The sequence below is a fragment of the Rutilus rutilus genome (genome assembly GCF_951802725.1).
Source record: "Rutilus rutilus genome assembly, chromosome: 17".
Classification (NCBI taxonomy): Eukaryota; Metazoa; Chordata; class Actinopteri; order Cypriniformes; family Leuciscidae; genus Rutilus; species Rutilus rutilus.
In genome coordinates this window covers 33,202,350-33,218,514 of record NC_140230.1, presented here as the reverse complement: position 1 = coordinate 33,218,514, position 16,165 = coordinate 33,202,350, and the positions used below count along the sequence as shown (strand labels likewise).

At 36.5% G+C, this 16,165-nt stretch overlaps 1 protein-coding gene across 1 annotated transcript in view; it reads right to left on the bottom strand.

Moving 5' to 3' along the window:
- The window catches only part of znrf2b (zinc and ring finger 2b), a 58,252-nt gene that overhangs the window by 10,562 nt on the left and 31,525 nt on the right, over positions 1-16,165 (bottom strand). The window contains exon 2 of the mRNA XM_084385791.1: positions 14,139-14,234. Coding sequence (XP_084241917.1) covers positions 14,139-14,234 — 96 coding nt within the window. The remainder of the gene's footprint in view (positions 1-14,138; positions 14,235-16,165) is intronic.

The following is a 16,165-nucleotide window of genomic DNA, read 5'->3' as shown; positions in this document are numbered from 1 at the left end:
CTTATCCTATGGAAGTGCTTGCAAAGTGGATTTGCTTTTGCAGCGCAGAAAACAGCTTCTTCTTGACATGAACAACACAAACCAAACTCTTCCAGGGCTCAGCTACAACTACAGTGTTTGAGGGCGGGTCAAAGTAGATGTTGTTCGCGGGCAGCCAATGAAGACCATAGACTTGCATTATGCAAATTTATAACAAACCTACGTAGGTTCAAGCAGGAAGTGAGACTGGAATTGCTGACGGCTCGTTTAGTCAGTTCGGAATTTACGGGTTCTTTTAGGAGACAATAACTTTATTTGTTGTGGACTTTGATCTTTAAAATTTTGCAGACCTTCTACATTCACAGACAGCTGAATATTCAAAAAAGCATAATAGGGGCACTTTAAAAAAATCTGTATGCATTACAATCATGAGAAGTTGGAGTGAAATATACTAAATTGTCATGAAAACAATATCACTAGAAAAAGAAAAAAAAACCTGCTCCAACTAATCCATTAAAATTAAAATTAAATTTAAAATAGGTTGTGCTTAGGGAAATTCATGGGCACAATTTTATTTGTCCTGCACACCAATAAGATTCTGTTTTTAAGATAAACTTTTGACTGTGATACTTGAAGACAACATGCTGTGAGTGTGAGTGAGTGAGTGAGTGAGTGTGTGAGTGTGTGTGTGTGTGTGTGTGTGTGTGTGTGTGTGTGTGTGTGTGTGTGTGTGTAAGCAGAGCTCAGCTGTGGTGTCAGTGACACTGACACAGGCAGAATGTGGACTGAACTTGTGCGACCCATCATACGACTGCAGTGATTAGAACCAGCAGTCATGACCTTGAGAGAGTGACGGGAACAAACAGCCATGGAGAACGCCGGGAGAGACACTGTAAACATGAACGCCTGCTTACAGTTTACACACACACACACACACACACACACACACACACACACACACACACACACACAGCATGTGCTGCAAATGCAAGTACACAAGCCGATCAATATCTACCTTGTACATGCTCAAAGCCGTATCGAATATGCAATAACTTCTCCTTCAAGTCTTTCTGCATTTGCATCAAGTTAAACTTATCTGAACTTGCTGGAAACATCAGTCGCTAATGTTTGTCACAGCAAGCCACTGAAAACGAATGAATTCTTGTTTTGCCGCTGGACAGGCTTTACTTTGCCCTTTAAGACACACAAACGCAGAGGGAAGTCTTGCAGGTGACGTCACTGTAAAGGTTCCTCTCTCGTGTCTCTCTGATTGGCCTCACTGCACAGATGATGTCACGATCCACATCACACCCTCATCATGACCCTGCGCTCTCTAACTGGGCACATCCACCAACACCAGACGCAGAGAGACTGCCGGGATGTCCGCGTCATATTCACCCCCCCAAATCAAAAGGAAAACTATGCAAAATGCTAAAGAAAATAGAATCAAGACATTAGTTTCAAGAATTAAGCACATTTAGCCCCCAAAATATATTTATTTTCATTAGTGTGTTGCAAAACAACAATATATAATTTGTACACCACGGTATAGTTTGTTGTACCGCAACAATTAAATTAAAAAAATTTTTTTATTACATATTTAGTGCATTACAGCTAAAGTAATGTTCAATTACCTTTGAGAATAATAGCAATTACAAAAGCACTGAAAAATTTAAACATCTGATAGTTTCTATCAATCGCTTGTTATATTCCTCATTTGTAAGTTACTTTGGATAAAAGTATCCACTAAATAAATAAATGTACATGTAAATGCATTGCAGAATGAAAAAAGTGAAACGCAAAAGAGTGAAATGTGCTTAATTGTCATGAAAATAAATGTCACAAAGTAAAAAATAAGGGTCCTAAACTGGACAGTTACTTTATGAAATATATAGCGTGATCCATTATATATATTTTTTCCGATTTTAGGTAAGACCTGGACAAGTTTTCATGAGATAAGAAAAAACAATCACTGCACACATTTTAAATGGGCCATTTTTGTACCTTTTAGTGCCTCGTTTAATTCCTCAGTATAAGAAATCAGTCGTCTGTAACTTATAGACATCAGTATTGGCCGACCTCTAAATCTAATTACATCTATCAGCTAAAACCCTTTAAATAAGTGATCCAAAAGGGCATTGTGGCTGTCTGCTTTGGAAGATTTTCTTCTCCTTGATTCTTTTTGTGGTCTGTATCGACGAGAAAGATGAGTATTGATTACCTCTTTATCTCTCTCTCTCTCCTCTGCTGTTCATCTGGGGCAATACTTCTGCTGATAAACCCCATTCCCAAACCTGCAGCTACAACAACTGAACACTTTTCTGAGAGGAAATTTGCTGCAGTATGGAAAGAAATGTCTATGTTCAGGAACCTGAATGTTTTACTTGCAGCGCTGGAGAGCATGATGAGATTGATCACTCAATCAGAGAGAAAACACACAGGGAAACTGTACAAGAGTCTGTACTCTTGATTCTCACATGAACAAACAGGGTTCATGACCTACTAAATCAAAGCACGTTCACATTGCAGTAAACCTGATACAGAATAGACAACTCAAGGCAGTCTACAACAAAATTCAGAAAACCGAGCGCAGATAGAAAGGCACATGTCCTTGACACTGAAGAGGAAACGTTTTAAATAAAACAAAGAATTTGGGGAGTAGGTTTTACAAGAAAATACTATTTCAGTCTTTCTAATTCATTGCGTTACCTGCCATTTCTTTGCAATTATTTGTGAAATTTACTAGCAATTACTGAGTGAAAATTATTTCTACACCAAATTTTTCAGGATTTTCCAAAGTTTTAAATATGACAAAGTTACGCTTTACAAGAAAATACCATTTCAGTCGTTCTACTTAAATCTCACATGCGATAATATCGTATTTGTTATTTTACCAATATGCAAGCTGACATTGTGCAAAAAATGCGAATGCCCCAAAAATATCCCTTTATGAGTTAAAAATATATATATTTATAACATATAGGTAAGTAATATCACAAGCAAGAGTGACTACGTTTACATGTGCACCAATAATGTGATTATTTCTAATAATCAGAGTAAGGTCTTAATCGCAGTCAGATGTTTACATGACACGAGCAGAACTCTTCATTCACTCCAGTTTACATACAATTTTCATTATTCTGATTATTCGCTAATAAGTATGGTTATACCACAGTCAGATAGGCATATTCAGTATGTATGTTCCCGGCCATTGTTTTTATCTACTCGCATCAAATTCAAAATACATTTTTATGGACGTACTGGATATTATTCGGCACCGTGATGAACATCGCAATGCCGGGTTTGTCGTTGTTTACACGCCTGTTTATTGCAATTAAAATCAGCGTACACCACATAGTCTAATGCAAATATGGATATTGTGATTATGAGCTTAAATCACATTAGTTTGATCGAAGCATTGCGTTTACACAAGGTAAAGTTTAATCGCAATATTGCCAAAATCCCATTGTAATCGCATTATGAGGGTGCGTAAGCAGTGCAGTTTTCCTGAATATCAGCGCATCACGAATGTGATATTGATTTTATACAACAGTTCAACACACAAGAAGTTAATATTGAGTGAGTTACATTTTGGACACAATATTGTCTGTTTTTGTACTGTTTCGCCATTGAAAATAGTTCAAAACGAAGCCTGAGCAAAAATTTTGTGCATCTCAGAGCAACTTTTTCGTACTACTTGAATGAATCGGTTTTTAAATTAATCACTTGAATCAACGATTCAATTACCCGTTCATAAAGACAATCATGCGCCTAATTATACTTATTGAAAAAAAAAAAAAAAAAAAAAAAAAAAAAAATGTCTTCATAATTATTTGTGAAATTTATTAGCAGTTTCTGAGTGAAAATTGTAAATTCTACAAATGTTTTACAACATATAAAAAATGTATTATAGAAGACTAAATGTCAAATTCGAGATTAAATGAGAAACTATTGGACAAATGTGTGGCGAACTCATATATTGTGTCATCATTTTGAGTGTTTTTACTTTATTACGGTAGTAAAGTTATAAGTTATTAGTTTTGTGCAACTGATACTAAAGTGTGTTCTTGTTTCTCCAAAGAACAGGAAAGCAAACATCCCTGTATAGTATATATTTACTGTATTATAGTAAAATTATGTTTAATTACCTTTGAGGTAATAGGAATTACAAAAAGCAATGAGAGAATGTCCTTAATTATGAAAATAATGTCACAGGGCAAAATATTATGAGGGTCCTAAAAAGAACAGTTCCTTTATGAAATATATAATCAGCCATATTTTTCTTTTGATTTTGGGTATGACCTAGACAAGTTTTCATTATATGAAATCATTATATGAAAGAGATTAAATAAGAGCAAACTATCGGAATCATTATATGAAAGAGATTAAATAAGAGCAAACTATCGGTCACATGAGGACAAATGAGTGGCGACCTCATGTACATCATGATAATGGCGTTATTAGTGCGTCTGTGATTGAAGCGTGTTATTATTTCCCCCGAGATCAGGAAGCAAACATCCCGTATTTGATCTGAGCTCATGTCTCGCCGCAGACGTTCGAGTTAAAGGTCGCAGGTCGCTAGCAGTGTGGTTGGCATGGTGACGCTATTCCCTACGGCTTAACATAAAATCGGCAAATTATTCACCCTCTCAGGGGCCGGTTCACCCCGTCTCACCTCGGGACTGAGCACCGCATCTGTATCATTAGGATGATCGAGGACATTATGGCACCCTTACTGTGAAATCTATAGATCCCATAAAGTAATTAAAATGCATGTTGCAGCTGGACAGCCCTTGATGGATCACTATGCAGGAGATTAGACGATCCGGTTACCGAGTAACAAGATGATCACTAGCATATATGGTTAGAGAGTCATGTAAACAAGATGTAACTATAGATAAACAAAGACAAGCTAAAAAAAAAAAAAAAAAAACAGGAATACCCTCATCACAGACACGAACTAAACCTGCAGACTTTTTCTGCATTTCCTGTGCTGATTTTGTGGTAAACTCTGCCGAGAAGATTTACACATGATAAAGTGTTAAATAGAGCTGACAGAGACTTTGAAACTAGCTTGTCAAGCTCAATAGGAAGTTAACCCTATAAAGCTACTGTATCATATTTGATACACAAAATTCTAAGGCCTCTAAAGGATCAACATTGTACAAATTTTGACTTTGAAAAACCTGATGTACACAATCGATTACATGCCTTCTGTTGTATGATTGATAGTTTATACATATATATATATATATATAGTACCAGTCAAAAGTTTGGAAACATTACTATTTTTAATGTTTTTGAAAGAAGTCTCTTATGCTCATCAAGCCTGCAGTTAAAAAAAACAAACAAAAAAAAACAGTAATATTATGAAATAATTACAATTTAAAATAATGGTTCTCTTTTTTAATATACTTTAAAATGTAATTTATTTTTGTGATGGAAAGCTGAATTTTCATCAGCAAGTACTCCAGTCTTTGGTGTCTTATGATCCTTCAGAAATCATTCTAATATGCTGATTTATGATCAATGTTGGAAACAGTTGTGCTGCTTAATATTTTTTTTATAACCTGAGATACTTTTTTCAGGATTATTTGATGAATAAAAAGTTACAAAGAACTGTATTTATTTAGAATAGAAATCTTTTGTAACAATATACACTACCGTTCAAAAGTTTGGGAACAATACTATTTTTTTTTAAAGAAATTAGTACTTTAATTCAACAAGGATGCGTTAAATTGATAAAAGGTGATGGTAACGATTTATATTGTTAGAAATGTTTTTATTTTGAATAAATGCTGTTTTTATGAATAAATGCTGTTAACGTTTTACTCATCAATGAATCCTGAAAAAAGTATTCCAAAAAAATATATTAAGCAGCACAACTGTTTCCATCATTGATAATAACTGAGTATCAAATTATCATATTAGAATGATTTCTGAAGGATCATAAGACACCAAAGACTGGAGTACTTGCTGATGAAAATTCAGCTTTGCATCACAAAAATAAATTACATTTTAAAATATATTAAAAAAGAGAACCATTATTTTAAATTGTAATAATATTTCATAATATTACTGTTTTTTTTTTTTTTTTTTTAACTGCAGGCTTGATGAGCATAAGAGACTTCTTTCAAAAACATTAAAAATAGTAATGTTTCCAAACTTTTGACTGGTACTGTATATCTTTTTTTAGCAGTTTTACTAAAAATCATGTTCAGATGACAGCATCAAATATAATCCATCAGGTCTTTGATTAGTTTATTTGTTCATCTCTCAATCATCAATGTATTGCATTGCATTATATGTTTTGAAACTATACAGAAGTTTGATCATAAACTAAGCATTTAAATATCATCTTACTACACGACTGATATTTACATGCATTACGCAAGTAGTCGCTATACGGTCATAAAGATCTCATTGATACATTACAAACTATCAGAATTTAATATTATTTTTTGACCATATTTATATCAGCAACTGAACCAAATTGCATATGTTTGCTCAGTTTGGCTCAGTTTTATTTTCGAAATAAAATGTAGGCATTTCTTTCACTTCATATTCTAACTATATCATCAAATATGAGCCATACAATCCTGATGTATCAAATATAATACATAAAAAAAAAAAACTAGTGCAAATTGTAAAAAAAATAGTGTCTAAACTGTTCCATAAAAAAATATATAGATTTCTGATATATATATATATATATATATATATATATATATCAGGCTTTAAAGGGTTAAACAACCAAGCTACCCTTTTGAAAAAGTAGTTAGCTACACTGCAAGTTACTAACAGAAATAACTACACTAAGGCTGCGTTTACGCAGGCACAAAAAAAAATGTTAAATCTGATTTTTTTTGCACACATGTAAACACAGAAACGTTCATTCAAATTAATCTTACAAATCTACTTCATTTCACTTCAAAATTCTAGATCTAAACAAGTTCAAGTCAGATTTTGCGCTACAAACATCCATGACAGCTTTTAACTCATCCATGCTGCCAAATAATTATAATATATGCCAACGTGAATTATAAAATCATTTTAGTACGGCCATTCAAAACCTGAGGGTCAACCATGTCAACCAGAATCATTTCGGGCGGGGATTAATGTAAACACAGATATCAGATGCCAGTCATATCTAAAGTAAATGTCATCAGGCGGAACAAAAACCACCGGATATGGTAAAAAAAAAAGATCAGAAGATCTCAAAAGATTGCAGTGTAAACACAGCCTAAAGCATCGGCCCTAAAAGTAACCCTCTAAACCAGTGTTTCTCAAACCTTTCGACTCTGAAGCCCCTTATTTTCCACAATAATATTCAAAAGCCCCATGACTTTTCCAGCTGTTCATGATTAAAGCTACAATATGTATTTTTTTCCGCCACTAGGGGTCGCTAACCTCTAACAATAACACAGGCGTAGGTTGATGACGCATAAGCCGAATTATGGAACTTGCCGTCATGCCGAAGGATCTAATAATGTTTATGGATGAGTGAATACACTGATGTTTTTAACATGTCTGTGGTATGAAGCAGGGACAGATATCAGCGCCACACGCAAGTCCCGCGGTTATAAAGGAATAAGGACATTTAATTCTACCGAACTACCCGCAAGTGCAGAATTACTACTCACACAGGTCAGTTTATTTGATGAATGAAACTTGTGAGGTAATGCAGCGCTGTTTCACTTGGTCTACACTATCACACTAAACTGCATTTGAGTGTGTTGAAAGTTATAATGTTATTCTATGTGTTAGTTTACTCCATTGCGTTCAGAAAATCAAATACTTATTGACGTACCAAGGACTAAACGCCTTCATAAAGGTGATCGCGCTTTCGCTGTTATGGGACCGAGATTATAGAGCGAGCTGCCTCTATCTATTAGATCTATATCAGTATTCAGGAACTTGATCAAGGCACATTTATCATTGACCGCTTATAACAGGTAATCTGTTTAATATTTTATTCTTTTTTATTTTAATGTAACGCACTTTGGGCAACCTCGGTTGCATCTAGCAGTGCGAAATAAATTAAGAAAGAAAGAGAGAGAGAGAGAAAGAAAGAGAGAGAAAGAAAGAGAGAGAGAAAGAAAGAGAGAGAGAGAGAAAGAAAGTAAAGAAAAAGAAAGAAAGAAAGAAAGAAAGAGAGAAAGAAAGAAAGAAAGAAAGAAAGAGAGAGAGAGAGAGAGAGAGAGAGAAAGAGAGAGAAAGAAAGAGAAGGAAAGAAAGAAAAGAAAAAGAAAGAGGGAAAGAAAGAAATAAAGAAAGAGAAAGAAAGAAATAAACAAAGAAAAAGAAAGAAAGAAAGAAAGAAAGAAAGAAAGAAAGAGAGAGAGAAAGAAAGAAAGAAAGAAAGAAAGAAAGAAAGAAAGAAAGAAAGAAAGAAAGAAAGAAAGAAAGAAAGAAAGAGAAGGAAAGAAAGAAAGAAAGAAAGAAAGAGAAGGAAAGAAAGAAAGAAAGAAAGAAAGAGAAGGAAAGAAAGAAAAGAAAAAGAAAGAGAGAGGGAAAGAAAGAAATAAAGAAAGAGAAAGAAAGAAAGAAATAAACAGAAAGAAAGAAAGAAAGAAAGAAAGAGAGAAAGAAAAAGAAAGAAAGATAGATAGATAGATAGATAGATAGATAGATAGATAGATAGATAGAAATGCTCATCCTTCATGTATCTTGAAATGGCCTGATACGTTTGTCAGTTCTGATTAAGTGGCACAGGAAGTACAACAATACGGGGACATCATCACAACACACCGCACACACCGCACACACGCGCACGCATGCGTCACAGAGTGGCCCAGTCAGCCGAAGAGCTAATTAAAGTTGAACAGAGCGCTATGCTCATGATAACTCAGAGCGGACAGTTATCGATTCGGCCCAGCTTCTCAGAGCCTTTTTTCCTGCCCTCACAATCTCACTCTTAAGAAGTTGGCGAGGCTGAGGGATTTCCTGTCACACGGCCAGAGTCTTAGCATGCAGCACAGACTGCTGGGATCCGCTACGGGCTGAACACGCTCTCCTTCATGCAGGACACGGACCGACACAGGCTGAGCAGTGCAACAGGACCAGCATGTGTGGCTGCTGTGCATCATGGGAATGCTAAGTTTCTTGCAGAGCGAGATGAATCGGACATGTTTGCACGTTCAAAAACATCGTATAAATGCAACACAGAGTAAGATGCTGAGAGGTGATGCACGAGCAAAATATTAAATTTACTGAAACATTCAAGCATACGATTTGTTTGGTTTCATATAAGGTTGGTCATTTTTGTTAAAAGATTTTGCAACACACACACACACACACGAAGAATCAGCGTTTTTGAACGAATTTCTTGAATGAAGGATTCAATGAGAAATACACTTGTCGCCACCTACTGGTGTAACAATGCAATTCAATGCAATGCAAATAAAAAAAATAGTCAAGCTACTTTCAAAAGATGATTTACTCTATTTTGGTCGCTACCGAAGACATCAGTGTTTATATCTGAAGTATAAACTTTTATCCCAGTACTTCTGTGATCATCCGAATTGTAACAGAAATAACGATGCTGTTTGTAAAGCTGTTTCACACCTATATATGACAACGGCATCGGCAGTCGTGATCGAATCTGACAGAGGTTTAACAGGCAGAGCCAATGAGATCATGTGGGTGTTTAAATCGAGAATCGTGCAGTTCTAATAAATGTATATATATAGGATTTTCTAAACAGGACAATAGGAAATTCCAAATGTGAAATATATTTATTATTAATTTAAAATATTATAATTTAATATGAAATATCCATTCTTCTGATGCTTTATATAATTTTTTGGTGATTTTGGGTATTGCTTGGCATTTTCACTTGATGTTCCCTCATCTGATGGCTCTTGATCTCCTGAGTTCAACTAATAAATCTTAATGAACTAACTGTTTGCTGAGAGTGTTTAATAAATGTGGCAAGCATCTGGTTCCTGACTAGCGCTTCCTTCCAAACGTCTGAGATCTGAAGTGAAGATACAGACACTACAGCGGTTTATTCATCACCTACCCTATTATGTTCACTGCCAAGTGCTCTACGTGTGGTGCTGTGAGTGTGTTTGGCCCAGATTAGCAGCAGAGGCCATGTGTTGAGACGGGCCCCGGAGGGAGAGCATGCATCTGGTGTTTGGTGCTCTGTGGGCTTCAGCGAGAGGCAAGAGATGGAGAGACAAACTCACACACACACACACACACACTGCCATATCCCTCTAAAGCCTCAAGAACCTGCCATGTTCACCAGGTAAATGTTATCCATTTATATTCCATAATCTAACATGTTTCTGAGTAAAACAGAATATTGAACGAGAAAAACCGAAGGACAGAAAGCATATTTTTTTTCTCTACTTTGATGAAAGATTATAAAGACACATTTTTTTTTTCTTTATAATAATATGCACAGACAAATTGTTTAATGAGACCAGGACCAAAATAACACGAGCTAGCTAAGAAAGTAAACTTTTGATTTCATCATAACTTTAAAGATATCCTGTAATCATAATGGAGTTTATATTCGCTTCCCTAATAAATGTCCTAGTAAGTGCACAATTCTTAAGTATGAATTGTTTATTTTTATATTGTATGTATGCAAGCATGTATGTATGTTAGGGATGGGCATTTTTCAAAAATATTGCATTCGAATATTCGGGCTCATAAAATTCGAATATTCGAATATTCGTTTATTTAAATGACGTTTAACGAAAAATACGTTATTTTTTAAGGTAATTTTTTTTTAACGTTTTGTCACCATTTCTGAAGAAGCTTATGATTAGGCAATATACACAACAAGCTTACAACATGTGTTAAAGTTTTCTTTTAATTGAAAACATTAAACAGTAGGCCTATGTGTAAACAAAAAAAATATAAGAACAAAAGGATATATGCTCAAGCAGCGCGAACGGAAAAAAACGCCTAATAAAGCAGAGTAGCAGATTGCGCCAGTTATCGTACAGAACGTACACATACACTCGAGTCAGCATATGATTATCGTGTTTATATTGTTTCACGTTTATGTTGAGAAAAACAATAATATCCACATGGAGGGAAGCCGCGAGCAATTTATGCTCGAGTGAGAAAACGCGCTGCGCTGACAGACGTTTCAGAGAAACAAAGATAACGGTGTTCTAGTTCTACGTTTCTAACAGCACCTTTTCTGTTCTTAAACCTCTCTCTCAAAGAAAACTTAAAGGAAGAATATACCTCAATATCATTTTACTATTAGATAAGTTATCATCTCGGATCACTCGCACTACAGCTGCGCTTACCTGCAGTCGTGATGCAGTGATAGACAGCTGTCTTTCCTCAGTCGACTGCTGTTTGGATTTCATGTGATTTCTCATTGTGGTGATGATATTATAACTCCAGATTAATAAATTAATTTGATCAAAAGTAATTCCATTTTGTAAAATCATTTAGTAACCTCATTTTCGACTAGTAATTCCAAACTTCGCGAGGCAGACGACGACATTATGATAAAATACAAACTTGTTAAACATGCGCCACAGTGCCACCCAGTGCATTTAATTATAACTGCGAGTTAGTGCTTGGGATTTATCAGGGCTTCACTGCATTTACGACCCGCAAAGTATTTACGGCTTCATAAATTCGATAAAATTCGAATAGTATTTTATTTTTCGAATAATAATTACAGATCGAATATTCGAAAATTCGAATATTCGTGCACATCCCTAATGTATGTGTGTGTGTAATATACCTAAACCTTTAACAATAAGTTTTTTATTATAAGAAAAAGTGTTTCCTTTGAAAACACCACAACTATTCATAGCCATTTTTAGTGCTGAATACTCCATTTCAATCATAAATACGTCACATTACGGAGATTAAATGTGCTGCGGATGGATTGGAAAACTAGTTTATACTGCATAATATTCAGTACACAACCTACCAATATACTAAAACACACCAAATAGAAGAACTGAGGATAAGGATATATTATGGAAGGATAAAACAGCATGTAGTTATTGTCCACAGAGGTTTTTAGAGAAAGACCCAGCCCCATTGATTTTCATTTTACCGCTGCTTTATTTGCATCCTTCAATGCTGTTGTGTTAATGTACTAAAATTAGCTGTTGTCGTCAATGGGAGGAAGAATGAGCCGGGGGGCATTTTTCACTCTCAGCCAAAAACTAAGGGTGAGTAATGGAATAAACCAAAAAGTGGTGTCAAGAAAATGATTTTTTTAATAAAGCCTCGCACATAAATCAACTTTAATTAATGTATATTTTGTAATAATTTTGTTATTCAGTAAATACAGCTCTCAAATCATGGCGTTGATCAGGCTTGACTATTTCCCTCAATGGTTGTTCTCCGTCACACAAACCTGGCAGCCACGGCACTAACCGCTGGAAATCTCATGTTGTTTTAGATCAGATTTTTCACTATAACATCTCTCGGTTTGGCACATTCCCCAGCTGCACGGAGGACTCTATCTGTCCCGCTGAGTTTATGGAAACTGACGATGCCTAAAATCATGACAAAGGGCTATAAAAACAAGATGACTAAAAGATTCAGACAGAAAAAGGGGATAAATTCATGCTCGGGTTGAAGATTATGGCTGAACAGATTCTATATGATATTAACTATATAAACTTTTTAAAACAATGATAAATGAGTCAGTAGAAAGCCAACGAAGCCCTGTTTACACTCGCTACTAACGTCAGGTCAAGACTCACATTCAACAGATAGTACAAGATCAGGGGCCAGTTGCACAAACATAGCAACTGTGTCTTAGTATGATATCAACTAGCAGTAAGTTAATCAGTTTTAACATTTTTGGTATCAAATAAGAGCAATCTACTCTTTTATTTAACTGACTTCAAGTTAAAGAAAAAAAATTGATGACTAACTTGTAAAACTAGTCTTATGCAACAGGCAGGACTAGACCCTCAAAGACCCAGACTGGCTTGACTAAAATAACAATGAGCAATCCACTCAAAATGCCATGTTTGCTGTGAGACAAAATATATATATATATTGATTTGGAGCAAAATAGTGTAGATGTTTTACTTGCGCTTTATCAATATTAAGTGACACTGTGCAGCAAAATAAAAGACCAATTTCAATGAAATCTGGTCATAAATCAAATCAAATTCAATCAAATCATTCTGCTGGTGATATAAAATTAAGCAATATGGGTTTTAATTGTATTTGCAATTTTTTTTATTTGCTCATTACGTTTTCTAAAGAGCATGTCATTAAACTAGTTTCTTGACCTTTATAATAATAAAATATAACTTGAGTGCTTTTAAAGGAAATGCACAAATATACATTTTAATAATAATAATAATAATAATAATAATAATCACTTTTAAGTCCTTTTAGAGGAAATATTAATTGCACAAATATTATCACCATTATTACTGAAATGTATAATTATGCATTTCCTCTAAACGTATCTAAAAGAGTGATATATTATTATTATTATTATTATGGAAATTTATAATATTACCTTTAGAGCAAAATGCAAAAATTGATTTTTATAATAATAATAATAATAATAATAATAATAATAATATCACTCTTTAGAGGATTTTAGGATTTGCACAAATATAAATTTTGAATATTATCAAAAAGCTGTGAAATAATTAGGTATTATTTGAGCTAAATTGCCCAGAACTACACCACTTAGTACCAGGTGTTAACAGTCGGATAGACGGGAGATGCCTAATGTCCGTGTGTTAGTGCGAGGAGACACGTTGCCTTAATAAACAAACATTAAATATATTAAAGCTGCAAGAAACATCATAAAACACAAACTCAGCATGAATAAAGCTCCTCATCACAGCATGTCACTGCATGTTTCTGTGCAAGAAACGAACTGCAACCGCTGGAAAATTAGATGTTTGAAACATGACTGCACAACACTGCAACAAATCACCAATCCCTATTGTGAAGCCAAATCGTTCCGTTTATGCCGGATAGATTGTGGACAATAAAACAGTGAGAGGTGGCTGCCAGGTCTTAACATGAGAAGCAACAGCCAGAGATAATTACAGCATTACGCTCTCCTCTGGAACCTGAAATACATCCAAACACAATGCCTTTCTTTCTTTACAGGAGAGACTCTAACATATTTTCCACTGTATAAGCATTTCACTTGAAGCAGGCAGCAACACAAACATTCTCACCGTTGTACGTCACTCTAGGTTTTGTCAAGCACATGACCAGATGAAGGTCCATTTCATCTGAAGAGATAAACTTGGAGCAGACGGGGCACTTGAAACCTGTGGAGAAAAAACAAAACAAAAAGGAAAATAATGAGTTTAGGACTGCAAAGAAAAATCAATAATGGACTAGTGTTTACACACACAGAATGTGTTTTTGCATTTAAACCAGTAAAAAAAAAACTAAAAAACTAACAAAAGCAAGGCGAGTTTAAACCAGTTCAACTTGACACAGTCTTCTAAACACATGGTGCTTATGTGCAAGATACTGTAAAAGATGTGAGTGGAACAGAGACATCCATGAAGTGCATGTTTGCATAGAAAACCAATGGAAAAACAGCACAGAGGAATTCAAAAGCACATTCTATGTGAACAGAACCTAACAATCTCAGTTTTGAGATGGGCTGTAGTGCCAAAGACCTTTGAGTTTCTTTGTTTATCTGATGATAGTTTTCTCAAATGAAATGGTGTGAGATGGCAGACGCTGAAAACACCATGAAAACGGAGACATGCAGAACAAGCAGATTTCATATTTCAACAGCAGTCTTTTGTGTGCTTTAATATTCATAGACCCTAGTCCATAAGGCCGTGTGTCCACCAAAGCGTTTTTTTTCACGCGGCTGGCGTATTTTTTCAATTGTTTTCAATGGGAGCGGCGCGTTTTTAAAACGCCATGAGCGTAACGAGGCACTGAGTGTTTTTTCCACGCTGAAACGCTGTGTTTTTTACAGGTAGCCGAGAGTTAAAGAATGTTCAACTTTGGGTAAAACGCAGCGCTCATCACTGTCACTTTTTACTTGACAACCGTCAAGTAAAAAGCCGTCAACCGATTGACAATCGCTTTTTACCCAACCGTCCAATCACAGTGGAGGAGAGGCGGGGCTAATACCACACCGACCAACCGCCACATTCTGCTTGTACAACGTCAACAGATGGCAACAACAAGCATAGTAACGGAACAAAATAATTTAAAACAAGAGCCAGAGAAAATACGTTACATTGTATCGACATTTTAATATAGAATCAACACAGAAACAAAATATGTGTGAAATGAGATACTAGTAACACTTTCGCGGATATTCCGTATCATAACAAGCAACTGAAAACAATGCTACGCTGCCAAAACGCTGTCAAGCGCCCATAGCTAGGTGTTTTCAGCAGAGCGCCCAGCGTTTTCAGCTGGCTAAAAACACTTTGGTGGACACACGGCCTGAAGCAATGCGTTTAAGTCTACAGCCCTATTCTTTTCATCAAATTCCGTGAGATTCCGTCAGTGTTGGGAAAGTTCACTTTCTACATGAACTATTTCAAAGTTCAGTTCACAAATTTTAAAATGAACTAGTTCATAGTTAGATTCCGCGTCCAGGGATCGGGTTGTCTAGGCCCCCGCCTTCGACTGCCGCCCGATCCACTTAGCACCGGCCCCTTACGGTCCCTCCTGCAGGTGGTGGGTCCACGGCAGGGTGGCCCCACGTCACTCCTTCGGGCTGAGCCCGGCCGGACCCCATGGGGGGAGGCCCGACCACCAGGCGCTCGCATACGAGCCCCAACCCCGGGCCTGGCTCCAGGGTGGGGCCCCGGCTGCGCCATACCGGGCGACGTCACGGTCCTCCTTTTTTTGGGCATCATAAGGGGTTTTGAACCGCTCTTAGTCTGACCCGTCGCCTAGTAGGACCTGTTTGCCTTGGGAGACCCTACCAGGGGCATATAGCCCCAGACAACATAGCTCCTAGGTTCATTCGGGTACTCAAACCCCTCCACCACGGTAAGGTGGCAGTTCAAGGAGGGGTCAGTTGAGGTGGCTCGGGCATCTTTTCCGGATGCCTCCTGGACGCCTTCCCGGGAAGGTGTTCCGGGCATGTCCCACCGGGAGGAGACCCCGGGGAAGACCTAGGACACGCTGGAGAGACTATGTCTCCCGGCTGGCCTGGGAACGCCTCGGTGTCCCCCCGGAAGAGCTGGAGGAAGTGTCTAGGGAGAGGGAAGTCTGG